The sequence below is a fragment of the Panthera leo genome, chromosome D4, assembly GCF_018350215.1.
Source record: "Panthera leo isolate Ple1 chromosome D4, P.leo_Ple1_pat1.1, whole genome shotgun sequence".
NCBI classification, from domain to species: domain Eukaryota; kingdom Metazoa; phylum Chordata; class Mammalia; order Carnivora; family Felidae; genus Panthera; species Panthera leo.
The window spans coordinates 61,266,999-61,291,146 of record NC_056691.1 but is presented as its reverse complement, the minus strand read 5'-3'; the positions used below and the strand labels follow the sequence as shown (position 1 = coordinate 61,291,146).

Sequence of the window (24,148 nt, the reverse complement as noted above, 5' to 3'; positions counted from 1 at the left end):
AAACTTGGCCAATGGTTTTGACATTCATCCATGTTGCAGTATGTACCAGTAGTCCATTCCTTTTTTTTTTCAACATTTGTTTAGTTTTGAGAGAGGGGGAGGAGCCAAGATGGTGGAACAGCATGGAAGTTTTTTGTGCATCTTGGGTCCATGAAATACAGTCAGACCAATACTAAACCACCCTGCACACCTAGAAAACTGATCTGAGGATTGACACAACAATCTGCACAACCTGAACCACAGAATTCAGCAGGTACGCAGCACGGAGAGGTGAACTGGGGGAGAGAGAAGCTGCGGAGGCTAGGGAACTGCTTTTGCGTGTGGAGAGAGGACAGAGATGGGGTGGGGGATGGAATTCGGGAAAAGCACTCCCCCCAAAAGCAGCTGGAAAGAAAGTGGAAAAGTGGAAACAGCCACAGGGACTGAACTAAAAAGGGGGAAAGGAGAAAGGAGGGGGTTTAAATTCCATTAAGACTGTAAACAGGGGGAGTGCAGAGTCTGAAACTCCGCAACTCAATACCTGGTGGTGCTCTGGTGGGAAGGGCGAATCCCCAGGAGCAGAGTGGAGTCTGGGGTTCTTCAGGCCACACCGGGAGAGGCAGTTTCTCTGCTGGGAGGACACCTGGTAGAGGCTGTGTGGGTCCCCCAAAGGCCAGGCCCCAGTGGACCCAGGAGAACAACCACATTCGCTGGTGCTGGAACAAGGTCGTTAAGGGTGAAACCTGGTGCTAGATGTGTGTTGTGATTTGCCATAATTCCTGAAATGCTGCTGCTACACTATCTCACGAACTTTTGCTGGGGTGGGCTGGCACCTGGCTGCAGTCTCTGGGCATCAGCAGCAGCACAGTCCTGTGAACGTTCCTGGGTGTGGCTGGCACCTGGCCATTATTCGGTGAGACCCTCCTGCAGAAGGGCAGAACGGGTCAAAGCCACAGACCTTCAGAAGTAAGGGGTCGGGAAAAACAGCTGCACCTGAGACAAAACTCAGGAGGGAGGTGCTGCCTGGAGCTTTGGTCACAGACTGTGTAAAAGCGGGGAGTGGATGGAAGCCGAAGACAAAGGACAGGTGTGCGATTGCTGATCTGGGAGAACAGAGTCCCGATACTAGAGACTGGGTAGCTGGGTGACGCCATTTTCACCGCTCCCGCGCATGTGCATTCGCACCTACAAGCACCACAACAAGCCACCCCAGTAGGCTAGTAGCGCCATCTAGTGGAGAACGGAGTTGTTACACTAAGCCCTGCCCAACTGGGCCAACCTCCCTCTTCAAGAACAGAAGTCTCACCGCCTGCTTAGTTTATGGACTATAAAGCACTTTGTAGTTTGATTTCTAGGGAAAGTGAAGTAATTTCAGTCGTATTTCAGTCTGTTTGCCGGTCCATCTATTCAATTTTCTTTCTTTTTTTTTTCCTTTTTCCTTTTTTCTCTTTTTTGTTTCTCTTTCTTGAATACAGAAAGAGAAAAAATTCATTGCTATTTTCAATTTTTATTAAAAATATTTTTATTTAATTTTTTTCTACTATATTTTTTACTTTTGTGTAAATTTTTTCAAATTATAGTTTACTTCCATCATTTCATTTTAGTCTACTTCAGTGTATTCATCTTTTCAAATTTTCAAATGATTTCCTTTTTTTTCTTCCTTTTTCCCCCCTTTTTTCTCTAATCTATCAAGCCCCTTTCAACACTCAGACCAAAACACACTTAGGACCTAGCATCATTTATTCGATTGTGTGTGTGTGTGTGTGTGTGTGTGTGTGTGTTTGGTTTTAATTTTTTATTTCTAATTTTTTTTTATTTTATTTTTTTTAACCCATTAATTCCTTTTCTCTCTTCAAAATAATGAAATGAAGGAATTCACCCCAAGTGAAAGAGCAGGAAGAAATGACAGCCGGGACTTAACCAACACAGATACAAGCAAGATATCTGAACCAGAATTTAGAATCATGATAATAAAAATACTAGCTGGAGTCAAAAATAGATTAGAATTCCTTTCTGTGGAGATAAAAGAAGTAAAGCTAGTCAGGATGAAATAAAAAATGCTATAACTGAGCTGCAATCTCGAATGGATGCCATGGCAGCAAGGATGGATGAGGCAGAACAGAGAATTGGCGATATAGAGGACAAACTTATGGAGAATAATGACGCAGAATAAAAGAGGGAGATTAAGGCAAAAGAGCATGATTTAAGAATTAGAGAAATCAGTGACTCATTAAAAAGGAACAACATCAGAATCATAAGGGTCCCAGAAGAGGAAGAGAGAGAAATAGAGGTAAAAGGATTATGTGAGCAAATCATAGCAGAAAACTTTCCTAACCTGGGGAAAGACACAGACATCAAAGGTCAGGAAGCACAGAGGACTCCCATTAGATTCAACAAAAACCGACCATCATCAAGGCATATAGTAGTCAAATTCACAAAATACTCAGGCAAGGAGAGGATCATGAAAGTAGCAAGAGAAAAAAAAGTCCTTAACCTACAAGGGAAGACAGATCAGGTTTGCAGCAGACCTATCCACAGAAACTTGGCAGGCCAGAAAGTAGTGGCAGGATATATTCAATGTGCTGAATCAGAAAAATATGCAGCCAAGAATTCTTTATCCAGCAAGGCTGTCATTCAAAATAGAAGGAAAGATAAAAAGTTTCCCAGACAAACAAAAATTAAAGGAGTTTGTGACCACTAAACCAGCCCTGCAAGAAATTTTAAGGGGGACTCTCTGAGGGGAGAAAAAATGAAAAAGAAAAAAACAAATAAATAAAGACCAAAAGCAACAAAGACTAGAAAGGACCAGAGGACCCTACCAGAAACTCCAATTCTACATGCAACATAATGGCAATAAATTCATATCTTTCAGTACTCACTCTAAAATGTCAATGGACTAAGTGCTCCAATCAAAAGACATAGGGTAACAGAATGGATAAGAAAACAAGATCCATCTATATGCTGTTTACAGGAGACCCACTTTAGACCTAAAGACACCTTCAGATTGAAAGTAAGGAGATGGAGAACCATCTATCATGCTAATGGTCAACAAAAGAAAGCTGGAGTAGCCATACTTATATCAGACAATCTAGACTTTAAAATAAAGACTGTATCAAGAGATGAAGAAGGGCATTATATCATAACTAAGGGGTCTATCCACCAAAAAGACCTAACAATTATAAACATTTATGCTCCAAATGTGAGAACACCCAAATATATAAATCAATCACAAACATAAAGAAACTCATTGATAGTAATACCATAATACTAGGGGACTTCAACAGCCCACTCACAGCAATGAACAGATAATAAAAAAATCAACAAGGAAACAATGGCTTTGAATGACACGCTGGACCAGATGGACTTAACATTCAGAACATTTCATTCTAAAGCAGTGGAATATACATTCTTCCCCAGTGCACATGGAACATTCTCCAGAATAGACCACATATTTATTTTTGAGAGAGATAGAGCATGAGCGGGGTAGGAGCAGAGAGAGGGGAAGACACAATCCAAAGCAGGCTCCAGGCTCTGTGCTATAAGCACAGAGCCTGATGTGGAGCTCAAACTCACAAACCGTGAGATCATGACCTGAGCTGAAGTCGGACATTTAACCGACTGAGCCACCCAGGCGTCCCTCAGTTTGTCAATTTCTAAACAAACAATCCTGCTGGAATATTGACAGGGATTGAGTTGAACCTATGGAATAATTTGGGTAGAATTGACATTATAATAGTACTGAATCCTCTAACCCACAAACATGGAATGTTTCTCCATTTATTTACATCCTTAATTTCTCAGAAACTTTTGTAAATTTCAGTGAAATAAATCTATTTCTGTATTCTTTTTGTGCTATTGTGGGTGGATTTTTTTTGTTGGGGGGTATTGTTTGTTAATAGAGAGGATTTCAATAGATCTTTTTTTTTTTTTTTTTTGGTATATTGAACTTGTATTCTACAGCCATATTAAATTTACTTTCTAGTAGTTTTGTGTGTGGTGTGTGTGTGTGTGTGTGTGTGTGTGTGTGTGTGGATTCCTTCAAACCTTACAGGATCATGTCATTTGTGAATAAAGATAGTTTTCTTTTTTTCTTTTTCCACTTTGAATGACTTTATCTTTTTTGGGAGAGGAAGAGAGGGAACTGGATAGAACCTCCATTACAGTGTTTAATAGAAATAATGAGAGTGGATATTGTTGACTTGTTCCTGATTTCAGGAGAAAAGCACTCCCCCCTCCCATTAAGTATGTTAGCTGTGGTTTTTCATAAATTGAAAAGTACTTAATTAGGTTGAGGAAGTTGCCTTCTATTCCTACTTTATTAAGTATTTATCATGAATGGGTGTTGAATTCTGTCTAATGTTTTTCCTGTGTCCATTTATAAAAAGAAGGGTTTTATCCCTTTTTATAAATATGGTGTAAAAGATTGATTTTTGGATGGTAAATCAAGATTGAGGCCCTTGAATACACCCTATTTGGTCCTGCTGTATAAATCTTTTTATTTATTATTGGATTCAGTTTGCCAATATTGTGTTAAGGATTTTGCATCAATCTTCATGGGATTTAAATACCTTTTTAAATATAGGTATTTAAAACTATAAAATTCCCTCTCAGCACTGTTTTAGCTTCATACACTAAATTGACATCTCATTTTCATTCAGTTAAAATTATTTTCTAATTTCCCTTGTGATTTCCTCAATTACATGAGTTATTTAGAAAGTGTGTTAATTTCCATATATTTGGGGATTTCTTTTTGTTGGTGACTTCTAATTTAATTTCAACATAGTGGGAGAAGATACTTTCTATGATTTAGAATTTCTTGTTGAGACTTGTTTTACGGCACAGCATATGGTCTTCCCTGGAGAATGTTCCATGTGGACTTGAAAAAAGTGTGGTCTGCTGCTGGTGGGTGGTGTTCTACAAATGTCAGGACAAGTTGACCAGCAGCATTCTTTTTTTTAAGTATTTATTTCTTTATTTAAAGAGCAGGGGAGGGGCAGAGAGAGAGGGAGAAAGAGAACCTCAAATAGGCTCTGTGCTGTCAGCATGGAGGCCAACATGGGGTTTGGTCCCAGGAACTGCAAAATCATGACCTGTGCTGAGATCAAGAGTCAAAAGCTGAACTGACTGAGTCACCCAGTCACCCCAGCAGCATTCTTTTATGTGCTTTTTGTCAAGTTGTTCTATCAGTTATTAAGAGTGGGATATTGAAATCTCCAAATATTATTGTTGAATTGTCTATTTCTCCTTCCAAATCTGTCACTTTTTCTTCATGTATTTTGGGGCTCTGTTGTTAGGCCCATATACATTAATCGTTATTGTATATCCCTGATATATTGGCCCTTTTATCATTTGAAATGTCCTCTACTTCTAGTAGTATTTCTTGTCTAAAAACCCACATTACCTGATATTAATATAGCCATTACAGCTTTCTTATGGTTACCACTTGCAGTATATATTTTTCTGTAACTTTTTAACTTTTTTTTTTTTGAGAGACAGAGAGAGAGTGAGCACACACGCTCAGAGAAGGAGGAAGAGAGAGGATCTTAAACAGACTCCATTTTCAGCCCAACGTGGGGCTCGACTCCATGAACCATGAGATCATGACCTAAGATGAAATCAAGAGTCAGTCGCTTAACCAGCTGAGCCACCCGGGCACCCCTCTGTTGATTTTTTAACTATATTTTTTGAGTATTATTTCAGTGGTTCCTCTAGGGACTACAATAATATGCATTTCAATTTAGCACAATATTCTTCAGATTAATATTAACATAATTCCAATGAATACAGAAGCTTTGTTTCAATATAGCTCCAATTCCTACTCCCTCCTTTGTGCTATTATTATAATATACATTGCACCTATGTTATAACCCCAACAATACAGTGTTATTATTGCATTATACAATAGCATGGCATTTAAAAAAAGGAAAACATACATTTATTGTGTAAGCAAATGTCTCCCCAAGATTCCCATCCTCTGGTTATTCAATCAAGGTGCTGTCTTGAAAGGACTTTGCAAATGAAATTAAGGTTACTACATAGGGCAATTATCCTAGATTATCCAGATGGGCCCAGTGTAATCACATGAGCCCTGAACAATAGAAGAGGGAGGCAGAAGAGTCCATCAGAGAGAAATGTAGTGGAAGAGAGATACAGAGATGAGGCAGAAGAGACCAGAGAGATGAAGTATGAGAAGGAACCAAATTGCTGTTGCTGGCTTTGAAGTTGGAGGAAAGGAGCCAACAGCCAAGAAATGTGAGTGGCTCCTAGAGGCTGAGAACAACTCCTGTCAGCAAGGAAACGGGGGCTCAGTCTTACAACCATATGGAGCCAAATGTTACCAACAACCTGAATGAGCTTGGAAGTCAATCTATACTGAGCCTCCAGAAAAGAATACTGTACAGCCCACACCTTGATTTTGACCTTCAAAACCAAGGATCAGAGAGCCAACTGAGCCACATTATCCCTGAACTTCCGAACTACACGTAGAAGTGTGCGATCTTAAGCGGGTATCATCGGAAGCACGTTTATAGTAATTGTTATGTCAGCCATACATTTATACAATCCTTTATATTTACTCACATATTTACCATTTACAGGACTCTTCATTCTATCCTGTGGATTCGAGTAGCCATCATATTTTCGTTCTGAAGAATTTAAAAACAGATCCATAGGCAAAAAAATTGGTTTAGTTTATCTTTTTATTTTGCCACCTTATTTTACGCCTTCATTTCTGAAAGCTAACTTGTGTCCAAATCCTCCAGAAGTCCCTGGAGCTTCCTGAAAGTCCAATGATCACCCATGAGCCCACAGCCCCTTTGCTGGTCTCGAGTCAGAGATCCCAAGGGGACTGTTACGCCAGCGGGCTTTAAGATTAGATGTAGAAATATCAGATACTCTGGAGCCTACTGGGGAGAGTGGCAACCTAATCCCAAATCTACAGGCCCTAAATCTGGGTCACAATCACAGGATGCCCAGCCCTTCTAAGCTGACTAGAGCTCAGGGCAGCAGGAATCACCCTCCCTACACTCTCAGGAATCCAGTAGTTGGAAAAGAAAGGAAAGATCTGAGCTTGGTGTATATAAACCTGCTCCATTGTACCTAGGTGCCCTCCCTGAGCCTCCCCTACCCAGGAACCAGAGAGACGTGCACCTGTAGGTCATCTGTGGCCTATTCCACCTGTACTGCTTATAACTGCTCTAGCCTGTTCAGGTCTAGGTAGGTCTGCTACGTATTGAGAACATCTAGAATGTTCAGCTTTCTAGGTTTTTTGAGTGTTTTGGTTTGTCTGTTTTGCTATGAGGAGAGATATTTTGAAGTCTCACTCTCCTTGGGTCTGACTCTGGGACTTGGCTGGCTGCCACCAGCCTCCCAAGCTACAAGGCTTTGAACTCTCAGGGAAGAAGCCAGGAGTGAAAGAAGCTTCTGGGTTAAAGAAGCTCACCAAGTGCAAAGCCATTGAGGGAGAGAAAGCTGCTCCTGAGACTCTTACACAGCATCTGCCCTCTCTGGCCTCATCCCTCTATCCAATTTGCAGCCAGCTCACCTTCAGTCATTCCCTAAAGGAAGGACTGCCAGCCTCCTCCAAGTCCTCTCTACCCTCCTCAGGACACTCAGTTGGCCACCATCTGTCCTAGTTGCAAAAGTCAGGTGAGACCATACATATAAAAGCACTTGGGAAAACTCCACGTTAGGTGATGATCAGTACAATGATCTCTGCACATCTGGAATTAAATCTCAAAAGTGCATTTAATCCATCACTCGCTGAATGCCCACATGTATTTCAGTTTATGAATCCAATGACCACCTGACTCCTCTTCTAGGTATCCGGGGTGCCAAGCAGCAGCTCTAACTTTACTTTATGGTTGACATCCATAACCCTTCCCACAGTTTTTCCTTTTAAAAGGTCTAACACTAGGGCGGGGGTGCCTGGGTGGCTCAGTCAGTTAAGCGTATGACTCTTGATTTCAGCTCAGGTCATGATCTCACAGTTCGTGGGATTGAGCTCCACCTTGGCTCCATGCTGACAGTGCAGAGCCTGCTTGGGATTCTCTCTCCCCTTGCCCCTCTCCTCTGCACTCTCTAAATAAATAAAGATTCCTTTGAAAAAATAAAATGTCTAACGTTACCAAATAGTCTATCAACCACACCTCTAACAAAGAACTAGACTTCCCTGCACACCATCTACCACAACATCAAGATCCCAGTGTTTTAGTGCTGCCTATGACATGTGCACATTTCATTACTGGTCCATGCCAATACTCCCCTTTACTTCCTATTTTTCTGTACCCTCCGTCAATGGTTTCTTTCCCCTTTCCCTTTTGAAATACTTAAGTTGCCAATCCCCCTTTATAATTCTATTCCTTCTAACAGGAAAGAAAATAGTTCTCTTAAGTTTCTTACTTTTTCTATTTCTCTTTAGCTCTCATAAAGAATCCTTTTTTTTTCCCATAATGATTTAATATAGTTTCTTTCCCAATTCTGAAAAAATATGCAGGGCTGAGCCCTGCATGACTCGGCCTTACCTTTTATAACATCAAGATTTTCTTGTCTTTCAGAGTAGCCCCACTCTTTTGTAAATCCTCAGTGGTAAAGCCAAACAGACGGTGAAGAGCTACAAGATATGTCCGGGAGGCCACATATGTAAAAACACTTTTTCCAAAATAGAAGAGACCAGTATAAAGCTAGTTCTGCTGTTTCTCTGAATCTGTATTTTAAAAATAACTTTACTTTTTTCCATCTTTCAATAAAAGCGCTACATCCTGGTGATGTGTCTTCTTTAGTATAGAGAAAGAAAAAAAAAAATCCCTAAATCCAGTCTTTGAACTGAAGTGACAGTGTTTAACGCAAGAACAATCCAATCCATAAAACCTTTCTCAATGTTAGTCAAGAGTTTGGGGACACATCACCTCTCTCCACTGCTATTTTCTCAGTTTCCTTATCGGCCGAGTTAGCATACTAACTGTTCAAACTGACTTAAAAAAAAAAAAAATGCCAATTCTCACAAATCCTTAAATTAGGAAAGAGGATGCACTCAATTTCCTTTGAAAATCACTGAAAAAACTTTGAGAATCAAAACAGTAACATCTTTAACAAAACATTAGCAAACCTGCGGAGTGAGAGACAATAAGCAGTTCACGTGGAGGCAGGTCCATCCCATCCCCTGACAGATCAGGCACCCCCACGCATGTGGGAGGACGCCACGGATGCACCTTCAAGGCAGGTGGGCACTTCTCAGCCCCGTTACCATGTTGCAACTTGTACTGAGGAATAATCCAAAGACTCTAGTATCTGTCTATAGCAACTGCATTTCATATCAGCATGGCTCAGTCCAATATACATACTTTATTTTAAATGATGCCACTAGCACTTGGGAAAAAAAAGTCATTTATTTGCATTGCTTCCACTTCTCTACTGTAGTGTTAGGACCCGACATAAGCATCGCTCTTCTACTTCCTATTTACAGCTCATTCAGAATATTACTACAAATACAATATACAATTTTTAAAAACTTCTGGGGAACTGTCGTCTTTGTTTTTCTTTCCTCTTTATAGGTTTCTCAAAATCATTCAACTTAAATGAAAATTTACATGGACATTTTCTGTACACATCCGAAAGGGCAGAGGTTACACTGGTAAAAGCCAAAAGAATTTTGCACGAATACAATAAAATACAGAAAACAGAGAGTATAGAAGATGTTATTTGGGGTACAAATATAAACAATACAGTACCATTTGAGTAATTTAGCAACATAACACTCATACTTTATAGAAATAAAACTGCAAACCTGGAGAATGCTCTGACAAATATTAAACATTATATATACAATGAGGTAAATGTACCTTGGTCTCTTGAGAGGTAATTTAAGTTTAAAGCAATTGACATTTTGAAGCATCTCCTTGACATAGAAAGAAATATCAAACACCCCATTCCATTGGCACAAGGTGAAAAAGGGATATCAAAACACGGTTCACGATATTCAATTCATAAATCTTGTTAAAAAATAAAAACAAATTCACTTAAGTTCTTTTTAAGTTTTAAGAAACAGGTTGAATATTATTAACCACATTCTTAGAAGTTTACAATTACAAGTAAGATTGCATAATGGTGTGGAAAAGCTTGAATGTACTGACAATCCTCAGAATGACTTAGAATCCCAGCACTGCCGGAAGGGGCCCGTGGGTATTTCAGCGTTCTTAATCACACTCAAGAAGCTACAGATTACATGTCCAGAGCTATTCTTTAGGATCTCAAAAATATCTGAATTGGCATTTCCTGCCAAGCTGTAACAGAACCACTGTTTGGAAATTCCATCATTTGGAGCCAGAACACTGCCACAGTCAAGAAACAAAAAGAAACAGTTGACTTATAATCACTCTTTCAGTGCAAGGATAAAAATAAACTCTTGATATGACAGGTCTACTGGGATACTGATTTTGTTCTGCATTTTAATTGGCAATAGGCCATCTTGTTTCACAAAACAGTCTAAGTGGGACAGTTCGCGATGTAGAGGGGGAACAGAAGGTAGCTCACGCATGAGCTGATCACTAAATGTCATAAGGAGAACTGAAATTTGGAAATCTTGATGGCCATGGCACTGTGCACTGACTCGAGGCACTTCTTGAGCAATATCATTACAGCAGAATCACAGGCTCCCTTCTTCAGACCTTACCCTGTCCTACAGTGGGTAGGATCGGCCACTGCTTCTGGCACAACTCCTATTGCCATACTGCCACCTTGCTGCCTTCCCACTCCCTGGCCATAACTGAAGTCACAACAAGGCAGCCAGCAGAGCCATCACCCACCCAGTCTCCAAACTTGGGAGAGCCCTCCCAGCAACACCCCATGACTCGAAGAAATGGAAGCACGTCCTACGTTTCCATCAATCATTTAGATACCAAAAGCAGCTATTCAGTCAAAAGGCTGCTGAGGGGATATGGGCAGGGCATGGTGGCGGCAAGGCAATGGTCTCTGAGCAGGGACCAGCAGGAAGGCCGGTTGAGAAAACTAAGCTGAAGTTATAAAGGAAGGACCGGGGACACCTGTGCCCCACCGGGTCGTACCTCCCTCATCCCCAGTCCTCCAGGGTACTGACAAAATGGACATGGACAGGTAACTGGTCTGAAGGTACATTTTAAGCCAAGTTTAATCTTGGAAGGTGAACGTCTGAAGACAGGCAGCATAAACAAACGCTTGTGTTTCTGAGTGACAAAATTAACACTCTAGTCAAACTTATCTGCAGTTATGGCCGTAGCAATCAGGATCTATTTCATCTTTTAAGTGACTTCCGTTTCCAATATTAGCCAAATGGGGTTTATCAAACTCATTAGCCAAAAAAGGAATTTGCTGCAATAATAAACCCAATTTAGAACTAAACTCCAACTTTAAAAAAAATTCCCTGACTCCCCAAAAGTACATTTTATTCACTTAGGCAAGAACAGTATAACTGCAACTCAATCTTTGATTCAATAAAGAATATCTTCAGTAAAAGTTGATTACTTTACCTTATAGGAAAGTGAGAAATTATGTATCACAATTTCAAATCAGACAAGAACTTTTGGTATGTTCTTAAAATTATATAAAAATAGTTTTAGCATTGGTCCCCTGGATTTCATAAAGCAGATATGGTAGGCTTAGAAATGGCCAAAAAAAAAAAAAAAAAAAAAAAAGGTACTTATAATCACAGAGCTAGAGATTATTAAACAGGAAATCTAACATATTTATAAAAACAAACCCCTCAAACTCATTCATTTGCTTTGACAAAATTAAAATCATGGTAACTACAGAAAAAACTCAGATTTGGAGTCAAAATATTAACCTCTAAGCACATTTTCCCCATGATGTTTTTAAACACATGAAATTGACACTAAATTCCTATGTATATGTCATTCATTCTAAAATTACTTTGGCTTTAAGACCAAATAGTCTTTCAAATTTATTCTATGTATAAGAGATAAGACATTATCAGAATGCAGCCCAGTCAGTGTAAATGGCCACTATCTCTTACTGACCAAAATACTGTAAAGGTTATTCTGACCCTTTCATTTAGAAACTGATAGCAGTATAAAGTCAATGTCTTGCCTCATTGCTATGATAGTTTTTTCTCTCCCGTCAGAATAAGATCACAGTGATAAAGAGAACTCTGAAAATTATAAAAGCCCTAAAGGACTTTTAGCACTGGAAGTAAAAACCAGTTATTGTAAGTTAGTTTCAAGTTAATGTGAAGACCATGACGAGTTTGCTTGAAACATTTAATTTGACTAAAAACATCTGTAAATGGAGAACCTATACTCAGGATGTTCTTTAGCTACCACTCCCAAATATCAAGGGTGTACTGAACTCGTTACATAACCATGGAGATTAAGCACTTGTGCACAGTATGCGCACACGGAGGGAAAGACTGAATTAGAAGCTGCCTTCTTCAAATGGTAGTGAGACTCCAGAACCACACGAACTCTGACCTTAGTTACAAAGACAGAAAGCCCACTGAACACTGACTCCGACATAACGAATGTGACTCTCTTGCACACCTGTTAGCTATTCAAATTATTAATTACCTTTACCTTCCTAGAAAAAACCTATTATTTAACATCAACCATATCCTAATTTTAAATGTAATTCATTTCTTAAAAAAATAACACTGTCTTTGATCAGATAAAGAAAAAAATGGCTTACAGAATGCCACACAACTTTTCACAAGCAGCTAGACAAATTTTCCCTTTTAGAAAAATTAGTCTGTAGGCTACAAGTTTTAAATTATTAAAGTACTATAAGCATCTAGAGTGCCACTTGACTTAAGGTATACTTAGACAACACAATTTAAATGCAAAAGCTTGAAGTGAGAATATTCAAATATGACCATGATAACATTTACCAATTAATGCCACTTCATTTCTTTAGTGGTTTAAGCACATTTTGGTAGGAGAAAGGCATTTTCAAAATGGACTACCAAATGACATACTACAAAAATTCCTCCAAAAAACTAGACAGAGAAAGTCTGGGCTACCCAGATAAATAAATTTCTTGAATTGAAATACTATAGGTTTTAAGACACACAGACTTTAAGCAATTCTATTCATCTCCATTAGAAAGACACAGAAGCGGCACTTACTGGTATAGTACAATCCCATTTTGAAGGCATGTAATGTTCTGAATATGTGAAAGAACAGTAATAGTATACAAAATACAATTGCATAAATTATGTTCCTCACTACTATATGAGGTCATTTTTAGACTCAAGATAAGAGTTTTATAAGTGTTAGTTTTAAGATCCTGAAAATTATAGACCAGTACATTCAAAGTCTGAATCAAGGAAACTCTTTAGTGGTTCAGAATCCTCTGAGAATGTACTAACCAGGAATAAAATCACTTTCCTGAAAAATAAGAAATGTTTCGTGTAACTCAACAATCCAGCTCCTTTACCCTTAAAGATGATCTTCAGCACAGCAGAGTTAACCTAAAGTTAAGATCAGCAATCATCTTTAAAAAAACAAAAAAACAACCAAGTTTTGTGTTAATAAAAAATAAAGGTAGACTACACAACACTTTGTAACTGTCCTGGGAAAGAAGTATTCATAGTGCAGAGAAAGGACCCACATGGCTGTTTCCTGGGTCCAAAGAAATCCTGGGGAGTTTCTCATTGACCTTATTACACTGTTGCAAAAGGAAGCAATATCCTTCTATTCCCTCTCAGTGAGGTAGAACAGCTGACCTCCCAAATTAAAACCCAGGAGCAGATCTGAAGAAAAGCAGAGTTCAGGCGAAGCCGCAGAACTACATTTTGATGCCTTCCTGTTGACTGAGTTGTGACAATGTTTTCTTAATCCTCAAAGCTGTAAGTCTAGCAGCTCCGTTGGCATACCAACATTCTCTCATAATTTTAGCCATTACTCTCAAGGCCTGCAAGAAAATAGAAGAAAAATTATAGTTAACGCATGCACCACTTTCCATTCATCTGGATTAGATCTTTACTCTGTACAGTTTCTTTCCAAGTGACATACGTTCAAGTTTTTGTTTGTTTCAGCATTATCTGTAATAACAAATGAATAGAAACCTCCTCAATTCCCTTCAGTAGGGTACTGCTGTCAGCAGCTGGAAAGCAGATGGACAAGGGGTGACTTACTTATTAGCAGACCTAAAAAATCTGAATCCTAAACCAGAGTTGTACATGGCAAATAAGGAACTTGACTCACACTGAAACGCCCCCAAAATCCGAGGAATTAACTGCATTGAGTTCCTCTGAGGTGAAGTGCAAGCTAAAAATAGGATCAGCCAAAAGAGCTGGAACCCCAGATCCTTGCCCCTCCCTGAGCATCACATAGTTGGGTGACTGCAGCCCCCCACCAGCAAAAGACTAGAGATTGGTATCTGAGAGGGTAAAGCAGAGACCTCTGACTTGGGGAACATGGGGGCAAAGTTCCATACTGACAACTCACTAAATGAGAAGACCATAAGCTTTCTCCCCAAAACACAGGCCACAACCTGTAGACACTCCTCCAGGCAAGAGACTGTAAGAGTCCTCTCTGGGGAATGCGAGCCCAAGTGGAAAGACCTGAAGATACTGCCATCAGTGGCTCTCCAAGCGAGTAACCCAGTTAGATCACCCTAAAGATCACAGGTGATAAGCTCCCTTCATGTGCACAAAGCTTCCCATCGGCTTTTAGCATCCTATTTTTAAACAGGAAGAGAGCAGGAGTTTGATTAGACACCAGAGAAAGCAATATGAATGCAGAAGCTGATACAGAACAAAGCAACTTGGAAAAAACAGTTGTACAGAGAAGAAAACATCAACAACTTATCATTAATATCCTTAAGGAGATAAAAGAAAATGTTCATGTTAGATTTACCATTGATCGTTTTTTTGCTTCCTGTTTGACTTTGGAAAAACTTGACAGAAGAATTGGAAAATAAACCTGATAAAAAAAGATAAAAGTTGATAAACCTCCCGGAAAGTGTAGAAAAAAACCAGAGCTGGAGGAAAAGACAAGAAAATTAGAAGGCCTCTTCAAGAGGTCTACCATTCGTAAGTAGACTGTAAGAAAGAGAACAGAGGAGGAGGCGCCTGAATGGCTCAGTCGGTTAAGTGCCTGGCTTCAGCTCAGGTCATGATCTCACGGTTTGTGAGTTCAAGCCCCACATCAGGCCCTGCACTGACAGGGCAGTACCTGCTTGGAATTCTCTCTCTCCCTCTCTGTCTCTGCTACTCTCCCACTCGTGCTTTCTCACAGTCAAAATAAATAAACTTAAAAAAAAAAAAAAAAAGAATGGAGGAAAATGGAAGGGAACAAATCAAAGAAATACTTCAGGGACATTTTCTAGAAATGAACATTTGTTTCCAGATAAAAAGGATCAAGTTCCTATCACATACATATACTCATTCAACAAAATAATAAATTTACTGACAGCCTACCATCTACCAGATACCGTCCTAGGTACTGGGGATACAATAGCGAGCAAACAGACAAAATCCCTACCCTCATAAAGCTCACATTCTAGAGAGCCAAAGCATATAATTAATAAGTAAGTAAAATACATGGACGGGCAGTGGTAAGTGCTACGGAGAAACATCATTTAGGGAAGCAGATAAAATATGCCAGGGAAAGAAGATGATATTTGAAATGGGTATAACAAGGTAACGTCTGAGCAGAGACTTAAAAGAGGGAGGAACCTGAATAAACCAGAAACAGGAAGTCATGCAGCCAGGAAAGAATATTCACCATAACAAAGGGAAAGGGAATCCCAGGTGAGGGAATCCTCCCAAAGGTGAGGGATATCCCAAGGGGAAAGCTGCACAGTGGGCCTAGAGAACTATAAGTCCAGACTGGAAAATATCAGAAGATTTTGCAAGACATTTCTTCAGTTATTCTATCAGTTTCATGTTCTTACTGTGTTTCAACTATTGAGAGGAGATTCATAAAACCCTAGAAAAGTGTAAGACTGAATTAGTATAAAGTACATATAAAACTAATCAAATTGAGAAAAAACAAAAATGACAGCGATGGCATTAATTCAGCAAATTGCATGTGTGCTCTTAATGTTAACTGCTAACTTTTCCTCATGCTTAAAAAGCCATCTGTTTAGAGGTGCCTGGGTGACTCAGTAAAACTAAAGCTTCTGACTCTTGTTTTCAGCTCAGGTCATGATCCCAGGTTCGTGGGATCAAGTCCCACGTCAGGCTCCATGCTGAGCATGGAGCCTGCTTGAGATTCTCTCTCTCTCCCTCTGCCCCTCTCTGCAGCTCACGCTCAGGCTCTCGCTCTTTCTCTAAAAAAAAAAAAAAAAAAAAAAAAGCCATCTGTTTAATAATGTGCTCTACTTAATGAGTGCATGAATACTTCCAAGTACTCTTGATTTCAGCTCAGGTTATGATCTCACAGTTCGTGGGATCAGGCCCTTCACCAGGCTCTGCACTGACAATACAGAAACTGCTTGGGATTCTCTCTCTCTGGCCCTCCCCCACTCACACTCTCTCTCTCAAAATAAATAAATAAATAAATCAACTTGAAAAAATTTTTTAAAATCTGTTGCAGTTCTATACACTAATAATGAAGCAGCAGAAAGTGAAATTAAGAAAACAATCCCATTTACAATTGCACTGAAAACAATAAAATATTTCGGAATAAACTCAACCCAAGAGGTAAAAGACCTATACTCTGAAAACTATAAAACACTGATGAAGGAAGTTCAAGATGATACAAAGAAATGGAAAGACATTCCATGTTCATGGGATGGAAGAACAAATATTGTTAAAATGTCTATTCTACGCAAAGCAATCTATACATTTCATGTAATCCCTCTCAAAATACCAATAGCATTTTCATAGAACTAGAACAAACAATCCTAAAATTGGTATGGAACCACAAAAGACTCTAAACAGTCAAAGCTATCTTGAAGGAAAACCAAAAACAAAAACAAAAAAACCAAACTGGAAGTATCACAGTTCCAGATTTTAACTTATATAACAAAGTGGTAGTAATTCAAATAGTATGGTACTGGCCTAAAAATAGACACATAGAGATCAAAAGAATAGGACAGAAAACCAATAAGTATACCTATAATTATTTGGCCAATTAATCAACAAAGCAGGAATGAATACACAATCAGAAAAAGACAAATGGTGTTGGGAACACTGGACAGTCACATGCAAAAGAATGAAACTGGACCACTTTCTTTCATCATGCACAAAAATAAACTCAAAATGGATTAAAGACCTAAATGTAAGACTTGAAACCATAAAAATTCTTGAAGAAAGGATGGGCAGTAATTATCTCTGATATTGGCTGTAGCAACATTTTTCTAGATATGTCGCCTGAGGCAAGGGAAATAAAAGCAAAAATAAACTATTGGGATTACATCAAAATAAAAACCTGCACACCAAAGGAAATAATCAACAAAACTAATGGGAGAGGATATTTTTAAGTGACATATCTGATAAAGGGTTAGTATCCAAAATATATAAAGAACTGATACAAGTATATACCCCCCAAAATAATCCAATTAAAAAATGGACAGAAGAAATGAATAGACATTTCTCAAAGAAGATATACAGATGACTACAAACACAAGATGCTCAACATCACTCATCATCAGAGAAACGCAAATCAAAACTACAATGAGCTATCACCTCACACCTGTCAGAATGGTTAAAATAAAAAAACAGAAACAAGCATTGGTGAGGATGTGAAGAAAAAAGAACCCTCTTGCACTACTGGTGGGAATGCACATTGGTGTAGCCATTTTGGAAAATAGTATGGAAATTCCCCCCAAAATTAAAAAGTGAACCACCCTACGATCCAGGAATTGCACTACTGGGTATTTACCTCAAAACTACAAAAAACACTAATTGAAAGGGATACATGTACCCCTACATTTATTGCACCATTATTTACAATAGCTAAACTATGGAAGCAACCAATGGATAAATATTATTCAGTCACAAAAAAGAACGAAATCTTGCCATTTGTAACAACATGGGTGGATCTAGAGGATATAATGCTAAGTGAGATAAGTCAACCAGAGAAGGACAAATACCATATGCTCTCACGCATATGTGGAATTTAAGAAACAAAACAAGAAAAAAAATGAGAGACAACCAAGAAATAGACTCTTAAATACAGAAAACAAACTGATGTTTACCAAAGGGCCAGTGGATGGGGGTATGGGTTAAATAGGTGATAGAGATTAAGGAATGTACTTATCAAAAAAAAAAAAAAAAAAGAGAGAGAGAGAGAGAGATGGTGAACTTAAATTCCACCAGACCGGTAAGTGCATTAGGATTAAACACTCCATGTAAAAGACAGATAGCAAAATAGGTAGATAAAATAAAATGCAGATGCCTTGGTTCATTGGTAGATTTAAACACTATTCTGATACACTGACAGCCTCTGCAAATGTTCCATGGCCCTTTTGATGGACTTGAGATCGAACATGAAAACTGTTTTTCACTCACTGGTTTAATTGCCATGAAAAAAAAAAGAAAGGAAAGGAAAGGAAAGGAAAGGAAAGGAAAGGAAAGGAAAGGAAAGGAGGAAGGAAGGAAGGAAGGAAGGAAGGAAGGAAGGAAGAAAGGAAGAAAGGAAGAAAGAAAGAAATTCTTGTGTCTATTTTCCTAAAAAAAAAAAGAGGCAAATTTCCACTTAACAAGCAGAAACAGTTTAGAAAATTGTATAGTATCCAAAAGAAATACTCACTTCACAACTCTGCCATCTGTTTGGAATATTTGGCCTTAACTTCTGTTCACAAACAACTTTCCTCATTTCTTCAACTGATGGATCAGAAGGTACAAGATCATAATAAGGCAGCTGGTAATCTTCATGAATTCCTATATTGGTTAAAAACAACAACAACAATTTTGAAGAATTTATTGATAATGCCAGACCATTCTTTGTCCAGACAGAAAAGGAACACCTGAGAGTCCTATTCAGGGTTCCATTCATGAATTAGCTAAGTGCTTATGGCTTGGTCTGTCTCATCCACATCTGCATCAACAACCCATCTTTCTGAGTTGGTACTGGGTCCAGTACAGCTTGCAACTAAATATCACCATGGGATCAGCAAAGGCTATTTTTTTTTAACATTTATTTATTTTTGAGACAGACAGAGACAGAGCATGAACGGGGGAGGGTCAGAGAGAGAGAGGGAGACGCAGAATCTGAAACAGGTTCTGAGCTGTCAGCACAGAGCCTGACACGAGGCTCAAACTCACGGACCGCGAGATCATGACCTGAGCCGAAGTCAGACGCTTAACTGACTGAGCCACCCAGGCGCCCCATCAAAGGCTATTTTGACGATGGTTAACCATGAGCTATGTTGACCAGATTGACAGTTTCCTATAGAACCCTATGGTACAAAAAATGAGAGTTTTTATTCTGTGAGCGCTTACCCTCTCACTTGGCACAGGGATCTACACTCTACCACGGAGATGTAAATCCTACAAGCAAATCGGAGGTGCAAGTCCTTTACCTCTACTTGGATCTGTCCTCTTCACTGTAAGAGACATGCTCCCCCTCTTACTGTTACATAAACTTGAGACCCTAGTCTCAACCAAGCCTGGGCCCCCAAGGATAAGAAACTATTCCTCAAGTAAATATGGGAGTTTCTCAATCTAAAACTAAACCTAAGTTAAAACTTAGTTTAAAACATAGTGTAAGGGTGATATAACTGTATTCTGTATTTGTAACTTCCAGCTATGAAGTTGGACAAAATACCCACAATCTCAGGGGGGAAAATGAGTTTGACCCAGTTATAATTTAGAAACAGCTTCCTGGGTGGCCTCTCAAGTAGTCATCCACTCTAAATAACTATATGTCAAGATAACAAGGGCTTGGTTTCTGATGCTCCCAAGATTTAAATGGAAAATAGAAAAAGAATACACTAGAATAAGTGTGTCATGTCATTTCCTCTCACCACAGATTTTATCTCCTTTATTTTCTTTGGCACTCTCAGTGATCACTGCTGATATGTGTAATTACACTCAATAAAAAAAGGCTAGGGGCACCTGGATGGCTCAGTCGGTTAGGTGTCTGACCTCAGCGCAGGTCGTGATCTCACAGTTCATGGGTTCAAGCCCTGTGTCAGGCTCTGTGCTGATAGCTCAGAGCCTGGAGCCTGCTTTGGATTCTGTCTCTCTCTCTCTCTCTGTCCCTCCCCCTCTCACACTCTTTCTCTCAAAAATTAATAAACATTAAACAAAAATTTTTTTAATTAAAAAAAAAAAAAACAAGGCTATCCCTGAACAGCTTCTCTGTTCATGACAAACTAATGGGGGAGGGGGAGAAATTTACCACCAATGGAACATCGTCGAGCTATTTCCCAGAATACTAAGCCCATTGCATAGATGTCAGCACGTTTGAAGGATTCAAAGTGTTTCATGTTTATGGAATCATCTAGAACTTCGGGGGCCATGTACCTAAAAAAGAAGTCAGCATTTTACTTTATGTAATGGTGGCCACAATACTTTTGAACTCTTTCATAGATTTTTTTTCTCCTGAGAATTAAAAAAATAAAATAAAATAAATCAGTATTACCAGTATTACCTCTGAGATTTTTCTTCCCTTTTAGCATGGTTCTGCTACTTTTTAAAATGATTCACACTTCTTATAGAAATTTTCCCAAAGTTCATAAAGTACAAAGTAAAAAATCATTCCATTACTACCACCCAGTGTTAACACTTTGATCAACATCCTTGCAGATATCTCTCTCTATATATGGACATATACATACAATATTACATAACTAAGATCATATTACCCTCAAAAATATTAAATATCCATACTGATTTGAAAATTACTGATGTTAACTAAATCCCATGAAAAGTTGAAACAGCAATTTCGTGCTACCTGCCTTAATGATCTTAGTTTCCAATGAAAGACACAACATATAATAACCATGACTATGATAAATGTCCTAACATATACCACCTACTTTGTCAAGTACCATGCAGGGACCATACATTTTAATCTAGAAATCTTCTCACTAGAAGAGGATGAAAGGAAGGACGAAGACATAATCCAGGGAACAAAATAATAGGAAAAAATGAATGCCAGTCCTCCTATTTTTTAGAGAGCAAGTGGGGGAGGGGCAGAGAGAAAGGGAGACAGAATCCCAGGCAGGATCCACACTGTCAGTGCAGAGCCCGATGTGGGGCTCAAACTCATGAACTGAGCCGAAATCAAGTCAGACACTTAACCAACTGGGCCACCCAGGCTCCCGCCAGTCCTCCTATTGATGCCACATTGTAGGGTTTTCAAGTTTTAAAAAGCCTACTAAAGTTAGAGATCAGGATCCACGAAGACCTGATCTGCAGCAACCACTGTCCTGGACCCTAAGTCAAAAGTTCTGAGAGTCCCTGTTGAATCCAGAAATCACAGATACAACTGAGACAGAATGAAGCTTGGCTCTATCCAAAGCCGAGGCAGTAGTGTGAACATATGTTGTGGCAACATGCTGTGATACAGAGTAAGGCCTTTTGGGTCAGAAAGGCCGAGGTTCATATCTCAGCTCTTCAGGTTACCATCCTTATGAGGCTGGCCTCATTATTTAACTTCCATGGGGCTGTTTCCTCATCTATGAAATGAGGATAAGGACACCTACCTAGTTATGTTCTTTTGAAATTCATGGATTCAACAAATGTTTACTGAAGACCTGCTCTGTATTAAGCACTGTAACGGATACTGGGAATCCAAGGCTGCTCTCAAGCAGCTTGCCATCCAGTGGAATATACAGACAGATAAATGGAGAATTACAATGTGCTAAGTGCCTTAACCGTCCAGGTTCAGCCTGCTGAGAGCCCTTGGTAAAGGCACTTCACTGTCGAGAAAAGGCTTCCTATGAGAAAGGAAGGGTGAGGACAAATCAGGGAAACAGCACATGCAAAAATTCTGAGGAAGAAAGAAAGGTGTATTCTCAGGAACTAAAAATAAGAAAATGGGGGCACCTGAGTGGCTCAGCTGTTAAGTATCTGACTCCCGATTCTGGCTTAGGTCACAGTCTTGAAGTCTGTGGGATTGGACCCCATGCTGGGCTCTGTGCCAACAGCACAGAGACTGCTTGGGATTCTATCTCTCCCTCTCTCTCTGCCCCTCCCCTGCTCTCTCTTTCTCTCAAAATAAATAAATAAACATTTTTTAAAAATAATAAAATAAGGAAATGGTTGGGCTAGCTACAGTACAGCATATAAGGAGAGCATTAACTGAGATGATATATATACAAGACCCATTAAAATGATTGGCACATACTGGGCAGCCTATTATCGTCAGCTAATATTGTTATTATAATTAATATAACTAATGATAATATTCTGGAAGGGCCACCTTTCATCAGCAGGCATCTTTTAAAGTCAGGTAACCTTGGCTTCAGAGCAGGCAAGACCATGAGATCTTCTACCTGTGGGCAATCTAATAAAGTACAGGTTTGAGTTTCAGAAGATACGTATATACAAATGAGAAGGCAATGAAAAAGAAGTTGATTTCAGAAGGTATTAAATACTATTCACAAGTATACCTTTTTGTTCCCACTCTGTGGTTTGGAGCAATATCAATCGTATCTGTGGCTGAATCGTGTCTTACTGCCAGTCCTAAGTCTGCAATGCAGCAAGTTCCATTCTTCTTTACTAAGATATTCTTGGACTTCAAATCTCTATGAGCAATGGCTGGTTTCCCTAAAGAAACAAAAATTAAATGTGATTATTTAAAAGGTGATACCAGTCACAATTCTCACCTTTAGGTTCAAAGCCTCTACTCCTGTCCCAGCGCAGTGTCAAAGCATCTCAGCCCGCATCATCCACAATACCTGGACAGTTACTCAACAACCCCAAGCAAGTCATTATACCAAAAGTTGCTGAAATCACATTTCTTCAAAAAACATAGAGAAAATAAGATTCTCTAAAAGATGGTGCTCAAAAACTGTAAGTCTAACAACTCGAAGCCTAGGGGTTAAAGACGTTAGTTTGTTGACATCTCATGAATTATTTACAGAACTCTAGTCACAGACTGATATTTCAGTCTAAGAACCAAATATCTACATCACTTCATCTACCTCCCAACTGTAATGTACTCAGTTTTAGATTCACAACCTTTAATACTAACCACGGGAAGACATGCTATTAAAAACTCATAATTACAGTGTGGAAACCCTAGAACCCTCCTCCATTGCTGGCAGGAATGTAAAAAGGTACAGCCACTTCGGAAAAAATCGTCACAGTCTGGCAGTGCCCCAACACCATCAATTACTATATAATCCAATAATTCCACTGTGTAAGAGAACTGAAAATATATGCCCACACACAAAAAAATAAAATTAAAAAAGCGTACACCAATGTTCATGGCAGCATTGCTCACAACAGCCAAAAGTGGAAACAACCCAAGTGTCCATCAACTGATAGGTAGATGTGGTACGTCCAAACAACAGAATACCATTTGGCCATAAAAAGGAATGAAGGACTGATATGTGCTACAACATGGATGAACCTTGAAAATACATTAAGAGAAAGAAGCCAGCCACTAAGGAGTTTGGGAGGAACTGGGGAGCGACTGCTATGGGCACAGTATTTCTTTCCGGAGTGATGAAAAATGTTCTAAAATTGACTGCAGTGATTCACAACTCTGTGAATACACTAAAAACTGAGCCATACACTTAAAATGGGTGAATTGTATGATACGTGAATTATAACTCAGTGGAGCTGGTACAATCAACAACAATAATAATTACAAAGATGAGGCTAAGATGTGAAATAGCATGTGTGCAGTAAAGTGCGGAGTGATGGCAAGTGTAGAATCTCTACAGGAGAGAGAGATACTGGCATCTGATATCCTACATGGCATAAAAATCATACCACAACAATTTCGTAACTAAAATTTTTCAACTATAAACTGTCTCATGCAGTCTCCTTATCTCAGGGTTATATATGATTATTAGATGGCCAGATAATATTAGATAGCATGTTAATTTTTATAAAGCATCTTTCACATTACATTTGATACTACACATAAAAATACATTCTTTTAGACTAATTCTAAAATGAAGATCCTCAAAATCACAAGACTACATGCCACTTTTAAGAACTCACGAGCACGTCAGTGGTGCCACAATGACTAGAGAATCTCTAAACAAATTCCTACATTGCTAATTCCCCCTGAGATTTTCAACAGAAAGATAAAATAATTTCATTTAAAAC

At 39.0% G+C, this 24,148-nt stretch overlaps 1 protein-coding gene across 3 annotated transcripts in view; it reads right to left on the bottom strand.

The window, feature by feature from the left end:
* Positions 1-9,346: 9,346 nt before the first annotated feature.
* TGFBR1 (transforming growth factor beta receptor 1) overlaps positions 9,347-24,148 on the bottom strand; it is a 56,913-nt gene continuing 42,111 nt past the window's right edge. For all 3 annotated transcript variants that reach the window (XM_042914304.1, XM_042914305.1, XM_042914306.1), the window contains exons 6-9: positions 22,477-22,633; positions 20,259-20,383; positions 18,666-18,796; positions 9,347-13,875 (exon numbers count right to left, since the gene is read on the bottom strand). In XM_042914304.1, coding sequence (XP_042770238.1) covers positions 13,750-13,875; positions 18,666-18,796; positions 20,259-20,383; positions 22,477-22,633 — 539 coding nt within the window. In that variant the 3' untranslated portion in view covers positions 9,347-13,749. The remainder of the gene's footprint in view (positions 13,876-18,665; positions 18,797-20,258; positions 20,384-22,476; positions 22,634-24,148) is intronic.